The sequence below is a fragment of the Brachyistius frenatus genome, unplaced genomic scaffold (assembly GCF_029030835.1).
Source record: "Brachyistius frenatus isolate BFR_SWC_R1_liver_20210118 unplaced genomic scaffold, ASM2903083v1 Contig_4, whole genome shotgun sequence".
Classification (NCBI taxonomy): domain Eukaryota; kingdom Metazoa; phylum Chordata; class Actinopteri; family Embiotocidae; genus Brachyistius; species Brachyistius frenatus.
Genome location: NW_027210603.1, coordinates 8906072 through 8927560, shown reverse-complemented (window position 1 = coordinate 8927560; position 21489 = coordinate 8906072). Strand labels below are relative to the sequence as shown.

Genomic DNA, 21489 nt, shown 5'->3' with positions numbered 1-21489 from the left:
ATTAGAGGCAGGCTGAAATTGGATTTAACTTATTACTTTTTCATGGATCACTTTCTTGTCATCACTTCAAATTGGATTGCAGCCCCAGGTAACTAATTATGCCAGCCGCAGGATCAGGAGTGGAGAAATAGGTAATTAGGAACAACACTGTCGGACCCTCGCTGATAGTCCACCAGCACCGAGGTGGGGGGAGGGGAAATTGATGCTCGTTTGTAGCGTTGCACACGAGACCGGCTGGTTAACTACACTTCATTGCAAAGGATCCTAGGTGTGCATCCACCTCCGACAGGGGATTATGTGGCACTCAGCTGGGCAGTGGATGTTGAGTCAACATGGTGTCTTTGCTGTGAGTGTAACATCCAGATTACGCTTGCTTCCCATTCAGGACTGTGTTTTGAGATTGGTCTTCACTATTCATGTCACTGGTACAGTGTGAGGTGTGGCCAGCGGCCAGCTGAAGTTCCCTGTGTGGACACTGCTTGAATGACACTGACAGATTTCTGCCTGTAGATCATCTGCACTGATCTTAATGAGAAGACATGAATGGCCAGTTTAAGGATAGGCAGGTGGATAATGTAAGAAAGTAAAGATGCTGCTAACAAGTGCAGCTTTTGCAGAGATTGCTTATAGAGAGGGATAAAGGAGAACGATACCTTCACTTTCCAGCCTGCTGAAAGCTTTAATGTCCATTTTAAAGTGAAGAGCTTCTTTGTCAGGATTTTGACTTGTAAAAGAATTTGTCTCCTTTGGTTTCATTGTTTTTGTATTCATTGTAATTATGTGTTGGCCCTCTATTTTAAGTGAATTCATAATTCTGTGATAAATGATGCACTGAATATTTTCATAATGTCAAAGGTGCATCACTGGTTGTTCTTTAGACACAGAGAAACTACTGATAATGTTTCAAAACCAAGCCAGCAGACAATTTTCTTATCTACACTATTACCAGTTGAAGCCACAATCCACACTTCTTTCTTCTCCTTTCCTTTTTTCTCTTCTCTTCTTTCCTTCCTCTCTCTCTCTCTCTCTCTCTCTCTCTTCACACCATAGTGTATAGCCTCACGGAGGGCATCACCAGGTCAAAAGATAATGTCTTTTCAGTTTACAGGATGAAAGCCTTTTAAGTTGGAGAGCGCCCCTCCAACGCCCCTCCTCCCTGCGTTTGCTCTTCACATCCTTCATTTGTGGTCTGTTGGGGGGAAGCGTGATGTGACACAATCCAGGGGCCAAGCCTCTGTCTGACAGGACAGGGAGAAGCCGGCGGCTCTCTTTCCCTCCCTCTCCTACTGTTTTTGCAGTCGGCCCATGGCATTGTCCTGACACATGTATACCACAGAGCTCCAATCTGTAAGTCATTAGAGCACTAGGCCAAAGCCTGTCAGCTGGAGCTCAGCCAGTACTGCAGGGTGATCTGAGGCAGCATTTTGAGGTGCTTCCGCAGCCCAGTCGGCCACTGGCCCTAACTGGCACAGCAGTGGAGCCCACTGGCGAGGTGACAGTAGGCGCAGGTCTGGATTAATGATCCAGTTTAGTTATTATGAGTTAAAGATTCTCTTAACACAAGGGAGACCTGGCCAACACAAAAGGTGTGAATTTAGTCCAGATTCAGTTAAAGTACCTTTGAAGCATTTTAGACCAGAAAAAAATAACTAAAAAAGAAGCACAGAACATAGAGTCATTCATAATGTAGCTTTTACAGAGTTTTGGCTGAAGTGTATCAATGCTTAAAGGAGTCATTTGACGTTTTGGGAAAACGTGATCATTCATTTTCGTTTCAAGTCAGATGACAGCATAGATACATAACACGCTCATGTCTGTACAATAACTTTGCAGTCACTGCCAGCAGCCAATTAGCTTAGCGGGTAGTGTATGGACATTTGAGTGGTATAGACCATCTAATTTAACTATTGGCAAGAAAACAACTCAGGCTTTTTTTCCCCAAAATGATTAACTGTTTCTTCAGGGGCTGTTTTTTCCTCTGTGTAGGCTCCTGATCAAAATTGAAATTGTTGACTTATGTTTTTTTCAGTCTTTGCTTCTTTACCTCCAGGATGTGCTGCTCCCATTAACATTTTAGGGAACTATCCTTCAGAGTAGCTCCCGTGTCAGCCTACAAAGTGTCTTCAACAGTAAAAATCCCATAATTTGTCGGTTGTGTGCGTGAGCCTCAGAAGCAGTTAATCTCTTTGTGTTTGTAAAAAGTCTCAAGGTGATGCTGTAATGGAATCTCATTTTGATCTGTGCGTTGCTTTAAGGTGATACAATCTGTCTGGAATGATCAGCACAACACCGAGGCCAGCCTTCGCGTGGAACCCGGGGAACGGGCCGTCTCTTTTGCTGCTTGTTTTCCTTGTCATATTGTAAAAATGTATTATGTGTACTGTATAGATTAGAACCAGGTTTGGGATAATCCTGTCAGAATGAAGTCATCTGTCCCATTTCCACATAGCCGAGCAGAGTCTTCAGGGGAGGAGGGGAGGGGGCAGCTGTGTTGGGAGCTCTCTCCCAGCCAAGACGATGACTGTCGAATTGACTCCAGTCGCAGTGCTGGGAGCCAGTCTACCATTTTCAGGACCCCTATTCATTGGAGGCCTGATGTTTCCCTTCAAGCAGTCAACCCTCCACCCCACTCAGTCATCCATACGCACATAGAAACACGTACACTTCCCTCTAAACATTTGTTGTATCTTTGTGTCATCCTCTAGCGCTATAACTTGATGTCAGGCGTGTGTTGTTTGGAATGATTCACATGCCCTTTCGCGGAGGGCTGGAAGGATGGATGGATGCACAGTCAACCATAGCATTAATAAACACTAACAGCTATGCAAGGTGCAGTCAAGTCAGCATCAATTCTCAGTGCGGTTTCTTTTTGGGTGTCATTGCACCCTTTTGACTGTTTGGCAGTTTTCTGATTCCATTTTCACTTTCTCTGCGAAAGAGAGAAAGGGAAAAAAAATATTCTTGGTCAGACAGCATGAGAGAGAACCAGAGACAGAAGGGCTCGATGAGGATATCATTTTGAGTATTTTATAATTGTGTTGGATGTTGTACAGTAAAGCATAATAGTGCACAACTTAGTCATCCATGTAGCTACACCCAGTCTACAGAAAACATAAGTGCATGGTGATGTAGTTCATGATTTCTTTGCTTTTGGATTGGGGTTGCAGTAGTTGAAAAAAAAAAAATTCACATGAAAAGTTGGCAAAATCACCAAGACGAATGCCCATCTGCATTAGGGATTGAACATGATTGTTAAATATTCCAATAGTCATTCAAATATAAAAACAAAAACGATGAGTACATGCAGCTATCGTTCTTCATCGTTTCCCGTTTTTACCAGCATTACTCCCATCAGAAGGTGGCGGTAATGCACCTAAAATCTGTCTGCTGGATGCTATTTTAGATCAAATAGTATTTTTTACTTATTGGTTATTGTTGGGAACGGGACAGGCTAACCAAAGCAAGTTTAATAACACCAGAGAATAAGTAAGATAAGCAGTTAATCATAGTGGTTAGCACTGCTGTAGTGTCGTTGTGCTTTCTACATTGAGAGTTTTCCTTAAAAAGTGATGACAAGAGCGACCCACAGACAAACACGTTTCTACTCTGCCCAGAACGAACTAATTATAAAAGAAAATCTAATCTAAGCTGATTATTTACAGTAGAGTATAAAAAGATAACAAGTGTCCGATACAAATTTATCTGTTGCTTTAGATTTAGTTGTCAATTTATTTTTATCTCCACAGCCACCACAGAATTGTTGTTAATGCTTGTTAAAAGACTCATACTGAGTTTCTTTGTATCAATATAGTTTTTGATCTAAATCAAAGATGAGCCAAACAAGACACAGACAAAATTCCCCCACCTCCCTAAATCTAAGTTGCTCAAACCCAAAAGTGTTCTTGTTTTGACTAAGTGAAAAACCACACTAGACGGTACGCTCTGAAACACAAGCGCCTGTTCATTGGTTGCCATATCACCTCAGGAAATACAGAGTTCACATGTGCTGACTAAACAATGTGTTACTCAATGCTGAAATTCAAAGTAAATAACCAAACCCATATATTAAAGACCGGGAGGAAGACTGTGAGTCAGGCGTGACTTACCGTAACTCTAATCTGCTTCGGGTGATAACTTCACTCATTCTGAATATAACTATATTCCAAGTGTCAGAAGGAGGAGTACTACCTTGCGGATGTTAATAGGTGGGTTCACTGTCATATAATAAGCAGATCTTGTTAAAACAAAACACCAAGAATATATAAAACTCAACCATATACAAATTATAAAACAATAAAACTCCAGATATATGAAATAAATGAAATAGTACATACTATATAATAAATAAAAAAGACCAGATCCCATTTGGAACACTCCACCTTTTCAAAATATTTTCTGTGCTATTGTTTTACTGCAGCAGAAATGGCATAGCACTCTCCTGTGCTGTGTCAGTGCAAGTGAGTGGGTCACCAAATAACAGTTTTTGCGACAAATCAAGTGTCGGCTCTTCCTGAGCGTCGCCAAGTGTGAGGGTTTGCTGCAGCTTGGAAAACACAGTTGATCAGTTGTTTGATTTATAGTGAAATGCTCTGTGTCTCTTTTGACTTTGATAGGGGGCACTGTTGAAATAATATTACAAAAAGAAATCACAGAAAGATCACATGCTATTGCAGTGTTGGGGCTCTCACAAGCATTGTTACCTTGGCGATATTATATAGAGCAGCTGTTATTTATATAGGTCCCACACCTGCCCTGCTGACTCCCTCTGCCAGTAAACAATGATTTACTTCACACACCCACAAGGAAACAGACTGTGTTTGTTTTCTCATGACAATGGTCCAGGTCACCAGTGCCTTTCAAGAAAAGGAATGAGGAGAGTTTTGTATTTTCCTCTGCTTCCTCTCCATTTCTTTTGCTCCCTTTCTGTAGTAGCAGTAAGACACTGGCATGCCGGTTCAGCTTATTCACTGGCGGTGTCAGTGTTTTGGGAAGGCTTTGTAATTGGAGCCGAGTCGTTATCTTTAGCCAGAGCAGAGCAGAGCAGAGCAGAGCCCAGGCCAGAGCCCAGGCCAGACCAGACATTAACTCATACTTTCACTCTAACTCAAGCAGGAAATGGGAGTATTTTATAATGTCATCCACTCTGTCATGAACACAATCGCTCAGTACTCTGTGTAAACTATCGCAGGGGACGCCGGTTCAAGGCTCAAGGATATTGATGTTTCTCTGTGCACGGGAACAAACAAAAAAAAAGTAAAAAAAAAACATATAGCGCGTGTATCACATCGAAACGTATGTGTAATTATTTTACATGGCGCAGGCACAGAGGCAATGGATTAGAAAGACAGTGTGTGAGAGGAGAAGCTTGAACTGTGTGTCTGCTAAATTTATCATGAGGCCTTTGGGAGCGTTGAAATGAGAACAGTGGCCTATTACTGCTAAGAAGGTGTTTTATTGAGAATACGCCGACATGCCACCCCAGGGACAGTGCCGGGGGAGCCGAGTGTGGCCATAGCCTAAACCACTTTGTGTGTGTGTGTGTGTGTTGCATGCATGTAGTTGTAAGCACACGCCTGCATGTCACTGTCTTTTTGTGCGAGCCGTCTTCAGGGCGTCAGATAGAAAATAAAAGCCCCCTTTCTTCCACTTAATTATTCACTATGATATGTATTGGAATTGTCACTTTTGACACTTGAGGTGTCCCAGTCAATAATTTATATAGGTCAGGCCAGCTTAGCAGTGCTCATTGTTAGTTATTAGCAGATGAGAGCAGTGGCTTGTTATGCAGGCGCTCTGTTTATTTTACCAGTGTGTTTGCGGACTGGAATGCATCCCATGAACATTCCTTCATCCTTGGCCAAGGGTTTATAGCTGTTGATATGAGTTGTGTTATAGAGCTCTGTTATTTAGGCCTGTGTTTATTGTCATGATAATTAACAAAGTGAGGTGTTAATCTTGCATAATGCCTTTTCTCTAATTCTACTTTAAGTGGTTTGCACAACTTAGTGATTTTATCGTTATTACTAAAAGTAGGACTGCTTAACAACCCATTCTGATTTCTTACGCTTAGATGTGCTATAGAATAAAATATAGTTAAACATAATTATCATTAATGGTTTGAATTGTTCAGTTTTAGAATGAAAATGTATACGTTGTCAGGAGCTGGGTTTTCATCCTTCCTACTGTCTCTCCTGGTGAGTTCAGTCAGATCTCCAGTAGGTGGCAGGGTCCTGTTTTCCTCTCCTGTCTTTCCCCTCACTGAGTGCACATGGGTGTTAAACAGTGTGATGATATCATGACAGCTAATTGCTCTCATTGGGATGGAGTTGGATGGATTGCCTGGTAGCTGGTGTAATGTTAGCTGTTAATGTAAGTGGTTTTAGCTTGTCTAAGGCCAAATTGTAGGATAAGTGTTTAAAAACTGGGGGTAAAAAAACTTGCTGCTGTGGTTGATTTTATGACTGAACACATTCAAACTTGTCTCTTTTTCTCTCTTTTTTTTTTAAATATTGCAACTAGTTGCATGCTTTAGTAAAAGTACAAACTGTATACACATTACAAGGCAAAACAAACTGTTCCCATAAATACATTATTTTACTGAATGAAATCCATGTAGTATTGTCTCTCGGGAAATTAAAAAGAAAGACAAAATTTGAAATAACTACAAAGCATCTAAATTGTTTGCGCATTTGTTGTTTTCAGCATGTAAAATAAGTTGTGTCTTTGTTCCGGCACTGTAAACAATTCCATTTAGCAGAACAATAAAGGGGCTGATAGCGGGGCCAGTTTTCTTTCTTTCCTCTGCATAGCTGTGTTTACTTATCTGTTGTTTAATTAAAGGGCCTCTTTTCTTTAAGCTCCCATTGTTTCAATAGCACGGCCTGAGTCCCGGCAGGGGTCAAAGGGTTAACAGCCGTCAACTGTGCCTTTTTTTTTTTTCCTCTCTCTCTCTTTTTTTTTTTTTTTTTTTTTTTTTTTTTTTAAGGGGCCCCCACACAAAGGCACGGTTTCACCTGCAGTCCAGCCCGCGGCTCCCTATTGTGTGGCCCCATTTGAATTGATTATGTTTAGAGGGCTGGTTGTGATTGGTGGAGAAGGGCGTGGTTGATTGGATAGTTTTGTATCTTGTCAGCCAGGGAGCAACCTTGCGCGTGCAATCTGTCTGTATCCTGAGGAAGGTTGGAGACTCCACAGCACAGCAGCGCTTGTTCTCAGCCTCCCTGCCTCCCTGCCAGCCTGTGCGCCTCTACCTCTCTCTCTCTCTCTCTCTCTCTCTCTCTCTCTCTCTCTCTCTCTCTCTCTCCCTCCCTCACTCCCTCACACTCTCTCTCTCTCTCTCCTTCCCTGGCCGCTCAGCTCTCCGCTCTGCTTCACTCCACACCGCGTGGCCCGGCACTCTGTTTACCCTGCCAGCTAAATGGAGTTTGTCAGGTTTGTCAATATGATTGATTTCTGTGATTTTTGCCAGCTTTCTTGTGTAAAAAAAAAAAAAAAAAAAAAAAAACTTGACATTTTAATTTGACCGGGGAAAAAGAGAAAAGGAGGTTTATTGTCTGCCTGTCCTTGATGTTCCATAAATGTAGTAGGGTAATTTTGTCTTGCAGTTTCTGAGAAGTAGAGCTGTCCGGGGTTTACTTTGTTGTTGAGACTCTTGACAGTTTACAGGCTTGTTGTGATAAGAGAAAGACATTAAGGCAGATGTCATGTGCATTACATTTTTTTCTGTATTTGAATGTATTGCATTTAAAAACAAGACTGAGATGATGAGGTGCTTCTGTTTATCTGTGATGGTTGTCAGAAATTGAGCTTTTTACTTTAATTCAAGTTCACGCAACAGTTTCTTTTACTTCACCTGTACAGTATTGAGTTCCTGACTGCCATTTTACAGTGTTTGGTTAGTTTTGTTTACTTTGCTGATAGTGAGCTAACCAGTCAAGCAGGATCCAGTGCTGTACTGTTTGAATTATGGAAAGTTCTAAGACAAACAGGAGACAGGTTTGCCTTCTCTTTTACCTAGTTGTTTTTTCTCAGAAAATAGTTATGCTGTCTTGGTAAAAAAAAAAAATCCCTCTGTAATGCATTTAAATACTTTGAATTTGTTTTTTGTTTTTTTTGCTGGTTGTGTGTTTTGTAGTAATTTGTTCTTCTGAGTTAATGAGTGCTGGTCAGGCTTTGCTTGCTCTCAGGCTATGGCCTGGACTAATCTTCACTCTCCACATGGTGTCACAGTGAATTAAGACAGAGGCTGGCATAGCTCTATATTTGACACCGTCACCACAAACCACGTTGGAGACATGCTGTCACTCCAAATGTCATCGCTTGGATCCTTCTGAAAAGTGTGTGTGTGTGTGTGTGTGTGTGTGTGTGTGTGTGTGTGTGTGTGTGTGTGTGTGTGTGTGCGCGTGTGTGTGTGTGTCTTTATGTACAACAAAGGGATTGAAAAGTACATTTAGGAGGAAAAGTTGTGGTCATTTCGTTCCATTTTTCTGATGTCAAGTTTGAGTCCTGTTTGACAGCGTTGAAGTTTTATAAAGACAGCTATTGACTTTCTGTTTCTTAATGACCAAGAGTATTTTTTTTTTACTGCAATAATTTAAGTAATACACTCCTGCCACCATAGAAAAAAACCTCACACCTTTCTTCTTTTTCTTCTGTTTGTTTGCGTTCACCGTTTAGCTGAAACTTTTTCAGGAGCAATGTTTCAGCTCCTTGCATCAGTGCTAAGAAAGTGGGTGCCTGAAGGATAGGAGAGATGGTGGAGAGCAGTGCAGGAGTCAGATGGTTGAGGAGGAGGAGAGCAAAGCCTGAACAGGGCAGCGTTCACCGTAATGCCGTGCAGCTGTGCAGCCAGGACTCGCAGTTTGGGAGAGCTGGAGTGCGAGCTGATTGGGTTGACAGTTTGTAATCAAAGTTGATTTATTGTTCATTAGTAGTGCATTAGCCCTTTCAGGCAGGGGCGTTATTTGTGCAGTGGCCTGTCAAGGCGAGGGGCTGCCAGCACCTGTCATTTCTAAACCATGACATAGGCAACCAGATATTAGCTGTGTACCCGGAGAGGGGGGCACAGGGGGCAGCCTGCAGAGCCCCACGGCTCGCTGGGATATCCTTTACAGGGACGGTCTCTGCTTTGTGCTGGAGCAGGCAGGCAAGACAGAGAGGAGAGATGGGGGAATAGTTTAACAGTGATATAGTGAGCCACCAGCTGCTCGCTGCTGTTATTCCCTGGCTTTCCTGACTAAAACATGTTTTTACTTGAAAAAGGGTTACATTCAGCGTTTTTTTTTAAGGGTCATTACTGCTCGGAGTATGTGCGTCTCTGTTTCAAATAGGAAGATTAACTCCACACTTGAGATGCCATGTGTTTCCAAAGGTTGAGATGGTATGATAATGATGAGATTACATGGTGTGGAGTATTTTATGGCAGAAGGTCTTTTTCACTCCTCATCTCAGTCACAACCTACATATTTTGAAAACGTTAAGGGACGTGAAGGTGTTGACATGTTGCACCTAGAAAATTCAACTGGATTTTTAGGGACAATGCGGGCAAAAAGACATTTGACATATCCTGATTTTTAGTTAATGTTACAAACCCTCTGACACTGAATATTTTTTTTATATATGATTTAATTAATTCGGTGTACACTTTATATGAATCATATAACACAACTACAAAGTGTCAAGAAGCAACATCATTTGTGTCCCTCTTGTCTGCCGTCATGGAAACAAGGATTAACTTTGCGTTGCTGGTGTGCAGAGAATAGAAACAATCTGTTCGAGGATGTGTCAGCCATTGTCTTTTGACTACAGTTTCATTTGAAAGGGATTTTAGAGGCTGTGATCTTAATTAAATCTCAACCGACTCAAATAATGCATCTGAAAACGTGCAGCGTTGCGTAACTGTGCGGAGCTGGTGAACTGTATATCACCGGCACACGGTTTTACACTGACAGCGATTATAGGATGTTTCCGGGAAAAGGTGAAAATATTGAAAACGGTGGTGTGTGGGACAGAAGTCGGCCTGAATTCGTCAGGTTTCAGAACTCAAATACCTTGTGAAACATGTACTTGGAGGTGTGGCTTAAAAGGTCAAAAAGTGACAGGAGATTGAGTCACATGCAAAAATGTAGAAAGCTTCTTCTTTTTTTTTCTTTTTTTTTTAAAGAGAGCATGAATGTTTTTTTTTTTTTAAGAAGCAAAAAACTAAAATATACGACTGAATTGGTTTTAATAGTGAACTATTGCTATTAATCATTATTTTTTTTCCATGATTTGAATTTTATAAAAAAAATAAGACGTCTTTATAGATTTCTTTTTCTCTACAATAAAATTACAAATACATTTTTCTGAAACACATTACTTGATAGGGATGCAAATGGTGGCGTGTGTGTGTGTGTGTGTGTGTGTGTGTGTGTGTGTGTGTGTGTGTGTGTGTGTGTGTGTGTGTGTGTGTGTGTGTGTGTGTGTGTGTGTGTGTGTGTGTGTGTGTGTGAGTGAGAGAAGAGGGAGGGTGCCCTGTGTGCTCTCCTCTCAGCAGTGGTCACCTGCAGCGGTGGCTGCCTCCAGTGTGGGAATCAACGTCCACATTGCAGCTCAGCTGTTATTGTTGGGGTGAGAGCTCGCTCACGTCGCCGTGCAGTTTGTTTGTTTAAACCCAACACCGGGTCGAGCTCCGGCAGAAAAAAAAACTATTTGTTTGTAGTCGAACAAGTTAATTAAAATGCAATCTTAACTTTTGTTTTTACAGTTGCTGCAATAATTTGAGCCTCGGCCCCCCTCGCATCCCTACACCCCGAATCCAGAACATGGAGTGTGGTGAATGGAGGCAAAATGTGGCTGTGATTATCCTGTTTATCTGTGCTGTAAATATTTTTAAAACAGCTTGATTGTGGATGACGAGGAAGGAATTATAGCTTCTTAACATGTGTAGGGATTGTAGTTTTTTTCTTGCTTCTTAAATTTTTTAGTTTTTCTAAATAATCCAAATTGTGTTGTCTTTTAATTGCCGTTACATACAATTGATATGAAGGCATTATTATTGTTATCATCATTATCATTATTAAGGGAAAAAACCATTGGTGTGAATATGCAGCATCTATTTTTTTTTAGAGGGAAATAAATGCTCTCCACTTCAGAGATTTCAATCAACCTGAATGGGTAATATGAAATTAGTCTTGTCGACGGCTAATTATGTTCACACATCACTTAAGTACAATAGCTCCCGTGAAATCCTCATTTTGGCGACATTTTCATGCAGGAGATCAGAGTCAGGAGGGGAAGTTGTTTCCTTGCGCCACAGCAGGCCGAGGTAAAACAACAGCATCAAACGGACTCGACTCTGTGATTTCTCTGGGGCTTGTTATTTCTTTTTTACTTCTCCATTCCATTTGATGCCCCCACAAAACAAGATGACCCCTGGGAGCACAAATGAAAATTTGATAATTCTTTTCGTCTTCCCTTTTCTCTCAGCCAAGCTGCACCTTTGCGGCCGGTCTGTGCCGGTCTCACTGACATGCACCTCCTTGTCCCTCATTCCTGTTCCTCTTAATTGCCTCGGTGCGGAGAAAAGGGGCTATCGTACAGCGTCGTTCACCCTACTCCTTTTCACCAGGCTTTGACCTCTGACTTGTGATAGGAAGGGGTTCTCGGGGAGCATCTTCATTAACTGTGAATCAGTGACTCGCTCGTGTTTTCAGATGTGCGGTGTGTCTTCCCTCATTAGGTTGTCATATTTTGCACTTTTTCCCTCAATAATGCACTTGGTGTCCTTTAATGATAAATGCTTTCTGTACTGTGTGCGTACACATGTCGGTGCGTGGTCAGAGGCGGTGCTGAGAACAAAAGGAATATTTTGACATTGTTTTGTTATTGTTTTGAATTGAAAAGAAAACACTGTATGGATCTTATTAAACATGAATAATGTTTAATTTGATTTCTAAATGTTTTGCTCTTCATGCCATTTTTCTTTTCTTTTTTTTTTTTTTTTTTTTTTACTGAGTACACGTTGAAGGTTTTTTATTATTATTTTTTTTTTGTTTTACTGTGAATGGAAAATATGGTTTTACTCTTCATGCAGTGTGTTATGGGCTGCACATGTGCCTGTGTGTACTTGTGGCAGTTAACATGCCACAGTTTAGATCTGTACATGTGTGTTTGAGTTTGTCTGCGTTTGTGTGCGTGTATGTTTGGCCAGCAGGCCTGTGCTGGTACAGTATATTGCCTCCAGTCACTCTGCAGCTGTGAGAATGTTTCAGGTTTGAATGTTTATGTATTGGAGGCACCTGGAGAGCACCACACCTTTGTGAAATTCATAAACGTCAGCTATTTCTGGCATCCTCAGAATGTCCTCTTTTTCACACCCTCATATTGGTAGAGTAGATTAGAGCTGGGCTCAGTGGATCCCTCCAGTTATTAGCCCAGTACGAGACTCCTTTTAGACTATCTTTAGATGGTGATATATTTTTGTGGATCATCTGGAGTCATGATGTTATCCAAGAGATAAGGGAGTGTACCATATGGGAGTGCTCTAAATGGCGACTGGCGTCCTGTGTTTGCGTTAAATGGGCATGATACAGCGGCCAAGGCAATATTTTTCAGTTAAAGTGCTCCTCCCGCCCTTCCACTCAATAGGACCCAGTCTTAGGCAGATTTTCACTCCTTCAGCACAGGATTAAATGGTAGTAGTTACATTGATCAATAGGTTAAGAAGCATACAATCCCTCTTGCTGCTAATGACCTCAGTAGTAATGGGTAATAAAATGGGGGTCTGTAATAGCCTCTCGCTGGGGCTGTGCACAGAGGAATCTGCTCCAGCTGTAGTTACTGTGAGCCAGACGCTCCTGACAAGGCGAAGTGTGAAACCATGATGAGATATACACCTCAGGTGTAAAAAATTAAAATAGTTACATAGAAGGAAATCTCAGTGTAATATGAAATGAAATGGGCAGCTATTGAGAAGTGTGTAAAACCTCTGTGTTCATTTGAGATTTGCTCGCCTTTTTTCATGTAACACTGTGTAATATTCCATGACAAAATGATTATGCATTTGAAAATAAGACAAAATGTACTGCTTTACACGCTGCAAAAAAAATAGAGCATGACAAATATGGAGTAGATTTTTTTAATGCACGCAGTAAAAGTAAAACATTATTATTTATCATATCTACACATGGGGTAAATGTCACGTTTAGATGTGAACTGTATATCACATCATGATGATGCGTGTCAGCAAGACAAGGCTGCTTGGTTGACCTTCAAAATAGTTCATCAAAATTAGTGATGCCCAGAAAAAAAGGACTTCAGTGGATAATGACTGTGAAATTAGGAAATGGGAGGCAGGGGCTATGCAAATGACAGGACAAGTCATGTGCAAAAGTCAAGATGAACTGCATATTAAGACATAATACAGGGGGGAATTAATATTGCATTTTCCTCCGCGCACCCCTACGCCTGGTGTTGGAAATGAGAAATGTGAAGTGTGTGTTAGTCCTGGGTGGGGCTGAGCCTCTGTCATTCTCTTGGGGCTGGAACAACACAGCCCAGTGTAGCCTGGACCTGCTCAATAAAGTTAACGGAGAGCTTCAATGCTGCTCCTTCCTATTTGACATCGCTGCCCTTTCCTCTGCATTTCCAGTACAAGCTGTTCATTATGGCAGTGCTTTGTTGTTGTTTTATGCTACAATGGGGAGAAAGAATGAGGTGATATGCATGCAGGGTGTGCGTCAAGAAAAGCTCCTTAGTTACCGAACGAGATTTTAAACAGCTAAATTACATTCAGGAAAGCATGAAAAATTCAAAGGGGTGTCATTAGCTATAAGGTGGCCACACAATTTGGGTAACCTTGGTGAAGACAGACTGTCACCGGTTATGTCTGCTCTATCAGCTGCTGACATCAGCCTGAGACAGAGAGTACATTTTAATACTCACTTATGCACATACATACTAATGCATTCGTGCGCATACACAAAACACCGCAACATGTTAACAATTGCAAAGATGCAGCAGTATCAAGCACATCTTAGTTGCTGTTTGTCATCCAAATGTGAAGGAAAGGAGCTTTTAATGGTATTGCACATCATAGCAGTGAGTGGCAGCATCCAGACACACTCCAAGTTCCTTATGTCACCGCAGCAATTAAGGCACCCTGACAACTGTGGGGGCTCTTTCGGTGTCACAACAAATCACTTGTTTTGAGGAGTCATGCACTCACACCTTTCTACTGGGAGTTAGTTAGAGGCCTGTGTGTTCTTCGCTGTGGCTCCTCCTCCTCCAGGCACTCTATATCTTCACAATAATAGATCACTGTTGACAGCGTCCCTAATGAAATGTTCTCACATGACATGGCGTGCGTGTGCAATGACTGAACCGCAGCATTTTTGAGGCGATCCTTCACGTCTTCAGGTATGACATATTTGCCGCGTTGTATAAACTGCGAGCTCCAAGAAGCATCGCAGCAGATGCAGATCGTATCAGATGATGTTTGTGTGTGTGTGTGTGTGTGTGTGTGTGTGTGTGTGTGTGTGTGTGTGTGTGTGTGTGTGTGTGTGTGTGTGTGTGTGTGTGTGTGTGTGTGTGTGCGCGTGTGAGAGAAAGAAGGTTGAAAGATGATACTTGGGGTGGCTTCACTGGGCATACAGTATACTCAGGGATGATCCAGGGCTGGCTGACGTGTGTCCTTTAGCCCAACTCAGTCTGGTGTCATAATGGTCACAGGGGTTATAATGTGTCTGTTTGTGAGTTTGCTGGAGGCCATGTGCAGATTGTGACGCTTCAAGATGACACTTGAAAAGAATTTCTAGAAGCAAGTCATCGCTTTCATTTGTTTTGTACATATTTAACTACTTTGTTACAGGGCTTTAACCTGCTTGTGACAATAAAGACGAATTCAGTTTAAAGTTTTGTGAAGGAAGGATGGATTTGTTGTTGTTGTTAATTCTGTACTATAATAATGCACTCGTGACCATGTCTTTTGACAGCTATCTATCTGTCTGTGTGTGTTTGCGCAGGTTCCAGTGTCAGTGGCTATGATGACACCTCAAGTGATAACTCCACAGCAGATGCAGCAGATTCTTCAGCAGCAAGTCCTGAGCCCTCAGCAGCTCCAGGTTCTTCTCCAGCAGCAGCAGGCCCTCATGTTACAGCAGGTAATGTACAACTGACATCAATGTCATGAATATCTATGTATTCTTTTTAAGACAAGGCCATCATGTCTCAAATGGTGAATGTCTCAGTTTGAAATAAAATTCTTCTTATGTATAGACCATGTTTCACAAAGATAAATTCACTTTGAACTGCTATTTCTTCTCTTTTCTAAGCCTCAAAGACGGCATTCCTCAAAGTATTGAAAATTCTCTCAGTGCTGAGTTTAGATGACTGACAGACTTTTGACTTACATGTCGCCTTCCTGTCTCTTTTGCAGCAGCAACTCCAAGAGTTCTACAAAAAGCAGCAGGAACAGCTCCACCTCCAGCTCCTACAGCAGCAGCAGCAACAGCAGCAACATGCAGGCAGCAAGCAGAGTAAAGAGGTATGCTGACATCACTCCAACCGCCTGCCATTACCAAACATTGGCCAGACAGAGCATGGAAGGCATGTGTGCTCCCTCCCTCAACTCCATCTGCTTTCAGACTGTGGTTAAAGCTGAGAGTGTGTGTGTGTGTGTGTGTGTGGGGGGGGGGGGGGTTTGGTGGGGGGAATCAAGTGCACTCATGCTTCTGATTAGCATGTCAGACTTGCTGGATAATTGGTAACAACTGACTGATACAGTGCTAAGAATACAGTGTGTCTTTTTCTGGACCCGTCCCCACATTAAAAGTATAATATTTTACAGAGCCCGAAACTCAATCCATTGTTCAAGATTTTTTTTTTTAAGTAAACAAGTGTCCTACGCAACAAAGAGATGACCGTTCCTCTGCGCTTTGTGTAGGACATAATGAAAGGCAGACGGGAAAAAGGCAGAAACACAGAGCATATAAATCTGAGAGGCTTTTCTCGGTAATTAACATGGAAATGGCAGAGGAAGAGAAGGCATGTAATTGTGAGATATCAGTGCAGAGAGCGCTCCCAGCTTTGTTGCCTGTGTTGAGTTTTTTTTTTTTTTTTTTTTTCCCTTTCTTGCTTTCTCTCCTTCGCTCCCCATAGTACAGCAGGGCTTGCTCATAGGCAGCAGCTTAATGCGTGTTAGTGACAGGCGGATACAGGCATCACCGTGGACAAAGCAAATTATCATTGTGCGGTCAGAAGAAGTTCAAAGACAATCAGGGAAATTTTGCGCTCTCGTCCCCATTGAGTTCCATGTTTGGAGAGTAAAGGAAGCACAGAAAATTAAGCACAGTGTTAAAAGCAGACACACACTCATCCACGCATACTCACACTCGCACACGTCCGCGTGCTGTCGAAGCTCCCAACTTCAAAGTCGTAGCTCCCCTAATTAATGATCTGCGGGCTTCAGTTTGGACAAGTTGAGGCATGATGCTCCCATAAATCAACATGACAGCAGAGCTCCTCGGCCTCAGATAGGGCCTGTCACCAAGTCGCATCTGATGTAAACACTAGAGGAGCAAGGGAGAAAAGATGGGGGGAGGTGAGGGGGCGAGACAAGGAGGTGCAATTGATCAGTTGAATGGAGCATGAGAATAAAAGAAGAAAAAAAAACTACTTTTGAAGCATATTATGTATGATCACAGGAAATGGATGCAGCCTCGAGAGGCTCTTCCCCTCTGCCGATGTTTTCTTTCTCTTGCCATCGCTCGCTCTCTTTTTCATTCGCATTTCTAGCAGCCATCAAAAGACAGAATAAGAATTATGCAGTGACTCCCCTGTGGCTGCCAGACAATAACCCCCTGTTGTTGCTTTGTGCCTCTTTTATTTTAAAGACATCAAAATTTAGTTTTTCAAAGATCTTTAACTTTATATTTGAAGCTTGACAATAAAGGCCTGCCAGTGCCACTCTTTATCATTTGTCAGGGACTGTATTTTTCTCTCCCTCGTGCCACTTCTTGTTAACCTCTTATTTGGTCTATTGGGTCTGGGGTTTTTAATGTGTCTGCATGCTGGGAGCGCACAGGAGCTGCTGTCAGCTGATGGGACCAGAAGAAAAAAAAAATGTGAAAAGGAGAGAGTTAAATTCATTTGCAATACTCGATTTTCTTTCTTTCTTTCTTTCTTTTTTTTTTCTTTTTCTGAAAAGCCACCCTCTATTTATTTAGCGTTTTGATGAAAGACATTGTTCCTTGTGAACTCCCACCCCCGTAGCACTATTATCTTTCTCCCGAGCTGTCATGGAGGAGCTGGTGAACGGAGAACCACCAAAGACATAAAAAACTTCTCACACACACTGGTGGAAGGGGAAAAAGAACCAACCGGCTTTCATAAACAGGACAGATCAGATAAGTTCACAGGCCACCTGCATCCTGAATCTCTCTGAAACCTCCCCGAGATCTCTATCATGTCTCTCTTCTTTCGCCGTCTCACCGTCTCCCCTTGTTTTGGATCACACACAAGCCTGTGGATGCATGTGGTTACTCTTCAATTATGACCCTCTGTTACCACTGTCAAAGTGCCTCCTTCCCCTGATTGATCCAATGAGATGATCCCGCTTGCTGTAACAGACCGGCCCTGCCCAGAGCTTTATTTGCAGGCAGCCAGGGCGGAGGAAGGGAAAGGAAGGCCGCTAGAGCCTTTTGACAAGCCGAGCGGGGGTGGGCGGAGGGGACCCGTTTTTATCTGGCTGTTTCAGTGGTTTCAGAGCCGCCAGCAAGTGACCTGACTGCCGAGTTGCACTGAGACCTTTTTTGTATGCACTCAATTGTGAGAAGTAAACAAAGTGGTGTATCCTGTGTTTGGTAAAAGGGTGCGGTACACAGCTTGGCAGCCCCGCCACTGCTTTTAGTGCCCCCTCCTCTCCTTCCAGCCGCTTGACAACTGGCCTTGTGTACTCATAAACAGGCCGGGCATCCTGTTGAGTCTCAGGCGTGCCTATTTCATCTGTTAGAAAATACAGAAGGTATCCCAGTAGATCTTTAATTGGTAATAACAGACATTTTGTCGAGTTGACTAGAACAGGGATTGATGGAAGGGGTTAAAAGTCATCTCTCTCCTCGGTGCCCCTGTTATCTAAATAGCATCTCTCATTTGTTTTGACTCGTAGGAGATTGTGGATATTAGATAATTTCCTTCTATTTATTATTCTGACTTTGTCTTTTTCCCCTTTCCATTTTCTTCTTCACTCTCATATCACTTTTTGTATCCCATCAAAGTTCACACGTTTCACTTTTCAGAGCCAAAAATAGCCCCCACCCTACCCCCCCTACCCAAAATCAGTGAAGCCACATCAGTATTTCATTAAATGTTTCTTGATGAAACAGCCGTAGCACAGTAAGATCAACAGAACAGCTATCTCTCAGTCAGTCCACACTCTGTGATTGAACACAGCTTGCTGCGCTGGTTGGGGGACGAGTGTGTCCCTGAGCTCAGCGCCATGCCTGGGAGAGTTGTGAGAGTTGCTAGGGTGGTTATTAAACACTTTGATTTAGTCACACGTTGTTTGCTGAATTATGAATGGCTGTAATTAAATTCCTGTGGCTCTTATTATGAATGATTAACTATGTTGTTTCATTGTTTGTCATTTGCCTCCCGACTCCTCGTTAATTAAGAGTGAGAGAGATGTATAGTCTACCTGTCTTAAGTGGGCCCAGACAAACCCACACGAAAGACACAGTTTACACTGTTACACTGTTCTATTGTGTGTTAATACACGCAAAATCCATTAAGCTTTAAAAAAAAAAAAAAAAAAAAATGTTAAATGTTGTTCTGAAGTGAGAATTTTATAACCTCAACTTACTCTGTGGGCTAGAACTTACAATGCTTTTGGTGTACAGTAATCCAGGAATGTACAAACCTGAAATTCAGATTTCCCTGTTTGCACTGGCTGTTAATGCGTCTACAGACAGTATGTGTGTCGGCTGATGGTGTGCCTCTCTATCTTTGTGTCTGCGTGTGCTACCAGCAGCAGGTGTCAGCACAGCAGTTGGCCTTCCAGCAGCAGCTCCTGCAGGTCCAGCAGGTCCAGCAGCAGCACCTGCTCAACCTTCAGAGGCAAGGACTGCTCACCATCCAGCCTGGACAGACCGGCCTGCCGCTGCACTCCCTCACTCAGGGTCAGTATATCAGCCTAGAGCACTTCATATCTCCTGTCCATCAGTCAACTATTGCGCTTTGTCGCAACAAAGCCGCCTGGTATGACTCTTTTCACTCATATATTTGCAAGCGCTAATGTTTGTTTGCAGATGAATATTTGGCCTGCTGTTGATGAAATATTTCTGAGTTATAAGACAAAACCGTGGAGATGATTATCCTGTTTTATCTTTCTATTGATACAATGGATGATCCTGGCCTTGCATTTAAACAATCCCATTTTGGGCAGTTAGTTTCCTCCACCTGTTACAATTGTAGTTCAACATAGCTTATAACTAACTGTGTATTTCAAATCTTGCAAAATTAACAAAATATCTAGCCAGAGAAATTAATCACTGTAGCTATATGACATCTAAACACATCTAAAATCATTTTGAATGTTTTTAGTTGCACAATCATCGTGAAAATCATTCTTTCACAAGCCTTTTATTGCTAAAAGTTCTGGGGGAAACTTGTAAATGGTCCAATTAAGTATGATCCTTGCACTAAAACTAGGCAGCTTACATTGTAAGTGTATAGTATTTTCAAAAAACTAAATCATTATTAAAATGACTTTTGACAGAATCTCACACAGTGCTATTGATGTAGAATTGTAGAATTTAAACAGGAATCTATTTTAAAACTGCAGCTTGTAAGTGTATTACAAAAATGGAGGTTGAACCTGCCACTGTTATTCCCTTACTACAATACCTGTACAAATCTGCTTTGTCAGTGAACAATGTACCACTTATGTTTGTGGCCACATACTGTACATGGTTGCACTGACTCAGGACACACCTACTGTGAATCTTAAATCAATGCTAATTTATTAAATGGCATCTTGTAGGTTTAGTCCACTCTTCACTGCACAATTGAAGTTTGATTCTGGTCTGCTACACTTTGTTTAGTATCATCCCAGAATATAGAAGTAACATAATCCACTTCTTAGAGATCCACACTTTGTCCTTCAACTCACTGTCTTGCTCCTGTGATTGGCATCCTAGTAGCAGTCTCCTTCAGCCAGGAGGAAGACTGGATATATTGTCCGCAAACTGGCAGTGAACTTGTCATTGTGAAACCGCCTCCTACTCGATAGGGAGTCAATACTTGTTGTTTGGCCAAGAAGTTTATTTCTTTATTTATTCTTTAATGTTTTGCTAAGGAGTGGCCACCTTGTGACAAAGACGGCGTCAAAAGGGTTTTAGAACATGACATTGACTATTCATTCCCAGCTAAGACAAACAGTTTTGAAATAACAAGATAAAAATATAGGGGAGGGGAGGGTGGTGCTTAGGTAATAGGCAAACACAAACACGGTTTGTACAGTGGTGTTATTGTTTGGTCTGGGTATGGAATCACTCATCCGCTTGCAGATGATTGCCATGGGCACAGGCGTGGGGCATCGCTGTGTTATGAGTGTGCTTCGCTGAATTGCTCTGTGTCACATGTCTGGCAAACACTCACACACCCCTTGAGTAAAGCATTATATGAGTGATATGACTAGGTACTGTACTCTTGATAGATTTCACAACAGGCACAGAACATCCTGTTTATTCTGTGTCATCATCAAATACTTCTGACGCATCTCATCTTATCTGGAAAGTGAGTGGACTGAGTTTATATCCTTTTCACAGTTGCACAGCTCAACTTTTGAAACACGTTTATGCTTAAAACTGTGACTTTAGTTATTATTTTATTTATAGATAGGTGGCACACTACATGCTTCATTTATCCACAGGTTCAACAACTGACAAAACATAAATGACTAGAGCCTCACACAGTGCATCAGCATACCCAGTGAGGTGGCATACGTACAACAAAATTAAAAAAAAAGTTTGTTGAAATTTTTTTTTTTTAAAAAAGAAACATCTTACATTTAAATCTGAATAATTGGATGTTTATGAGGAATTTTTCAGCCTAAACAATACAATGAAATTAATTATACTCTTAACCATTTCTCATAGATGTTGTTTGCATAAACATCAAGCCAAGGAAGTGAATCTCCCCACATACAATTAGTGTTTTGTTTCAGTTGTAACAACCAATTGAACGTGATTAGTTTGTCCTTGATGTCCACCGATGGTTAACTCTCCGACAGCTGTTACAACACTTACGCTCGCGCTTCAGGCCCCCAGTTTGTCTTCCTCTTCTATGCATTTTCTGCTTGACTGTTTGAAGTTATTGATGACCTTTCTGTTTTCCACATCACTAAACTCTTTCATGCATCAGCGGGCCAGGCCTATGGTGCTCAGATCTAATCTGCAATATTCAGCTAGCAGTTAGCGCTGCGTCGGAAGTGATGAGTTGATCTGCTCTGTT

At 41.9% G+C, this 21489-nt stretch overlaps 1 protein-coding gene across 2 annotated transcripts in view; it reads left to right on the top strand.

The window, feature by feature from the left end:
• foxp1b (forkhead box P1b) overlaps window positions 1-21489 on the top strand; it is a 156534-nt gene that overhangs the window by 104052 nt on the left and 30993 nt on the right. The window contains exons 8-10 of one of the 2 annotated variants that reach the window (XM_069714524.1): window positions 15003-15140; window positions 15416-15523; window positions 19004-19154. In XM_069714524.1, the coding sequence (XP_069570625.1) occupies window positions 15003-15140; window positions 15416-15523; window positions 19004-19154 (397 nt within the window). The remainder of the gene's footprint in view (window positions 1-15002; window positions 15141-15415; window positions 15524-19003; window positions 19155-21489) is intronic. The other variant, XM_069714533.1, reaches the window with a different exon arrangement.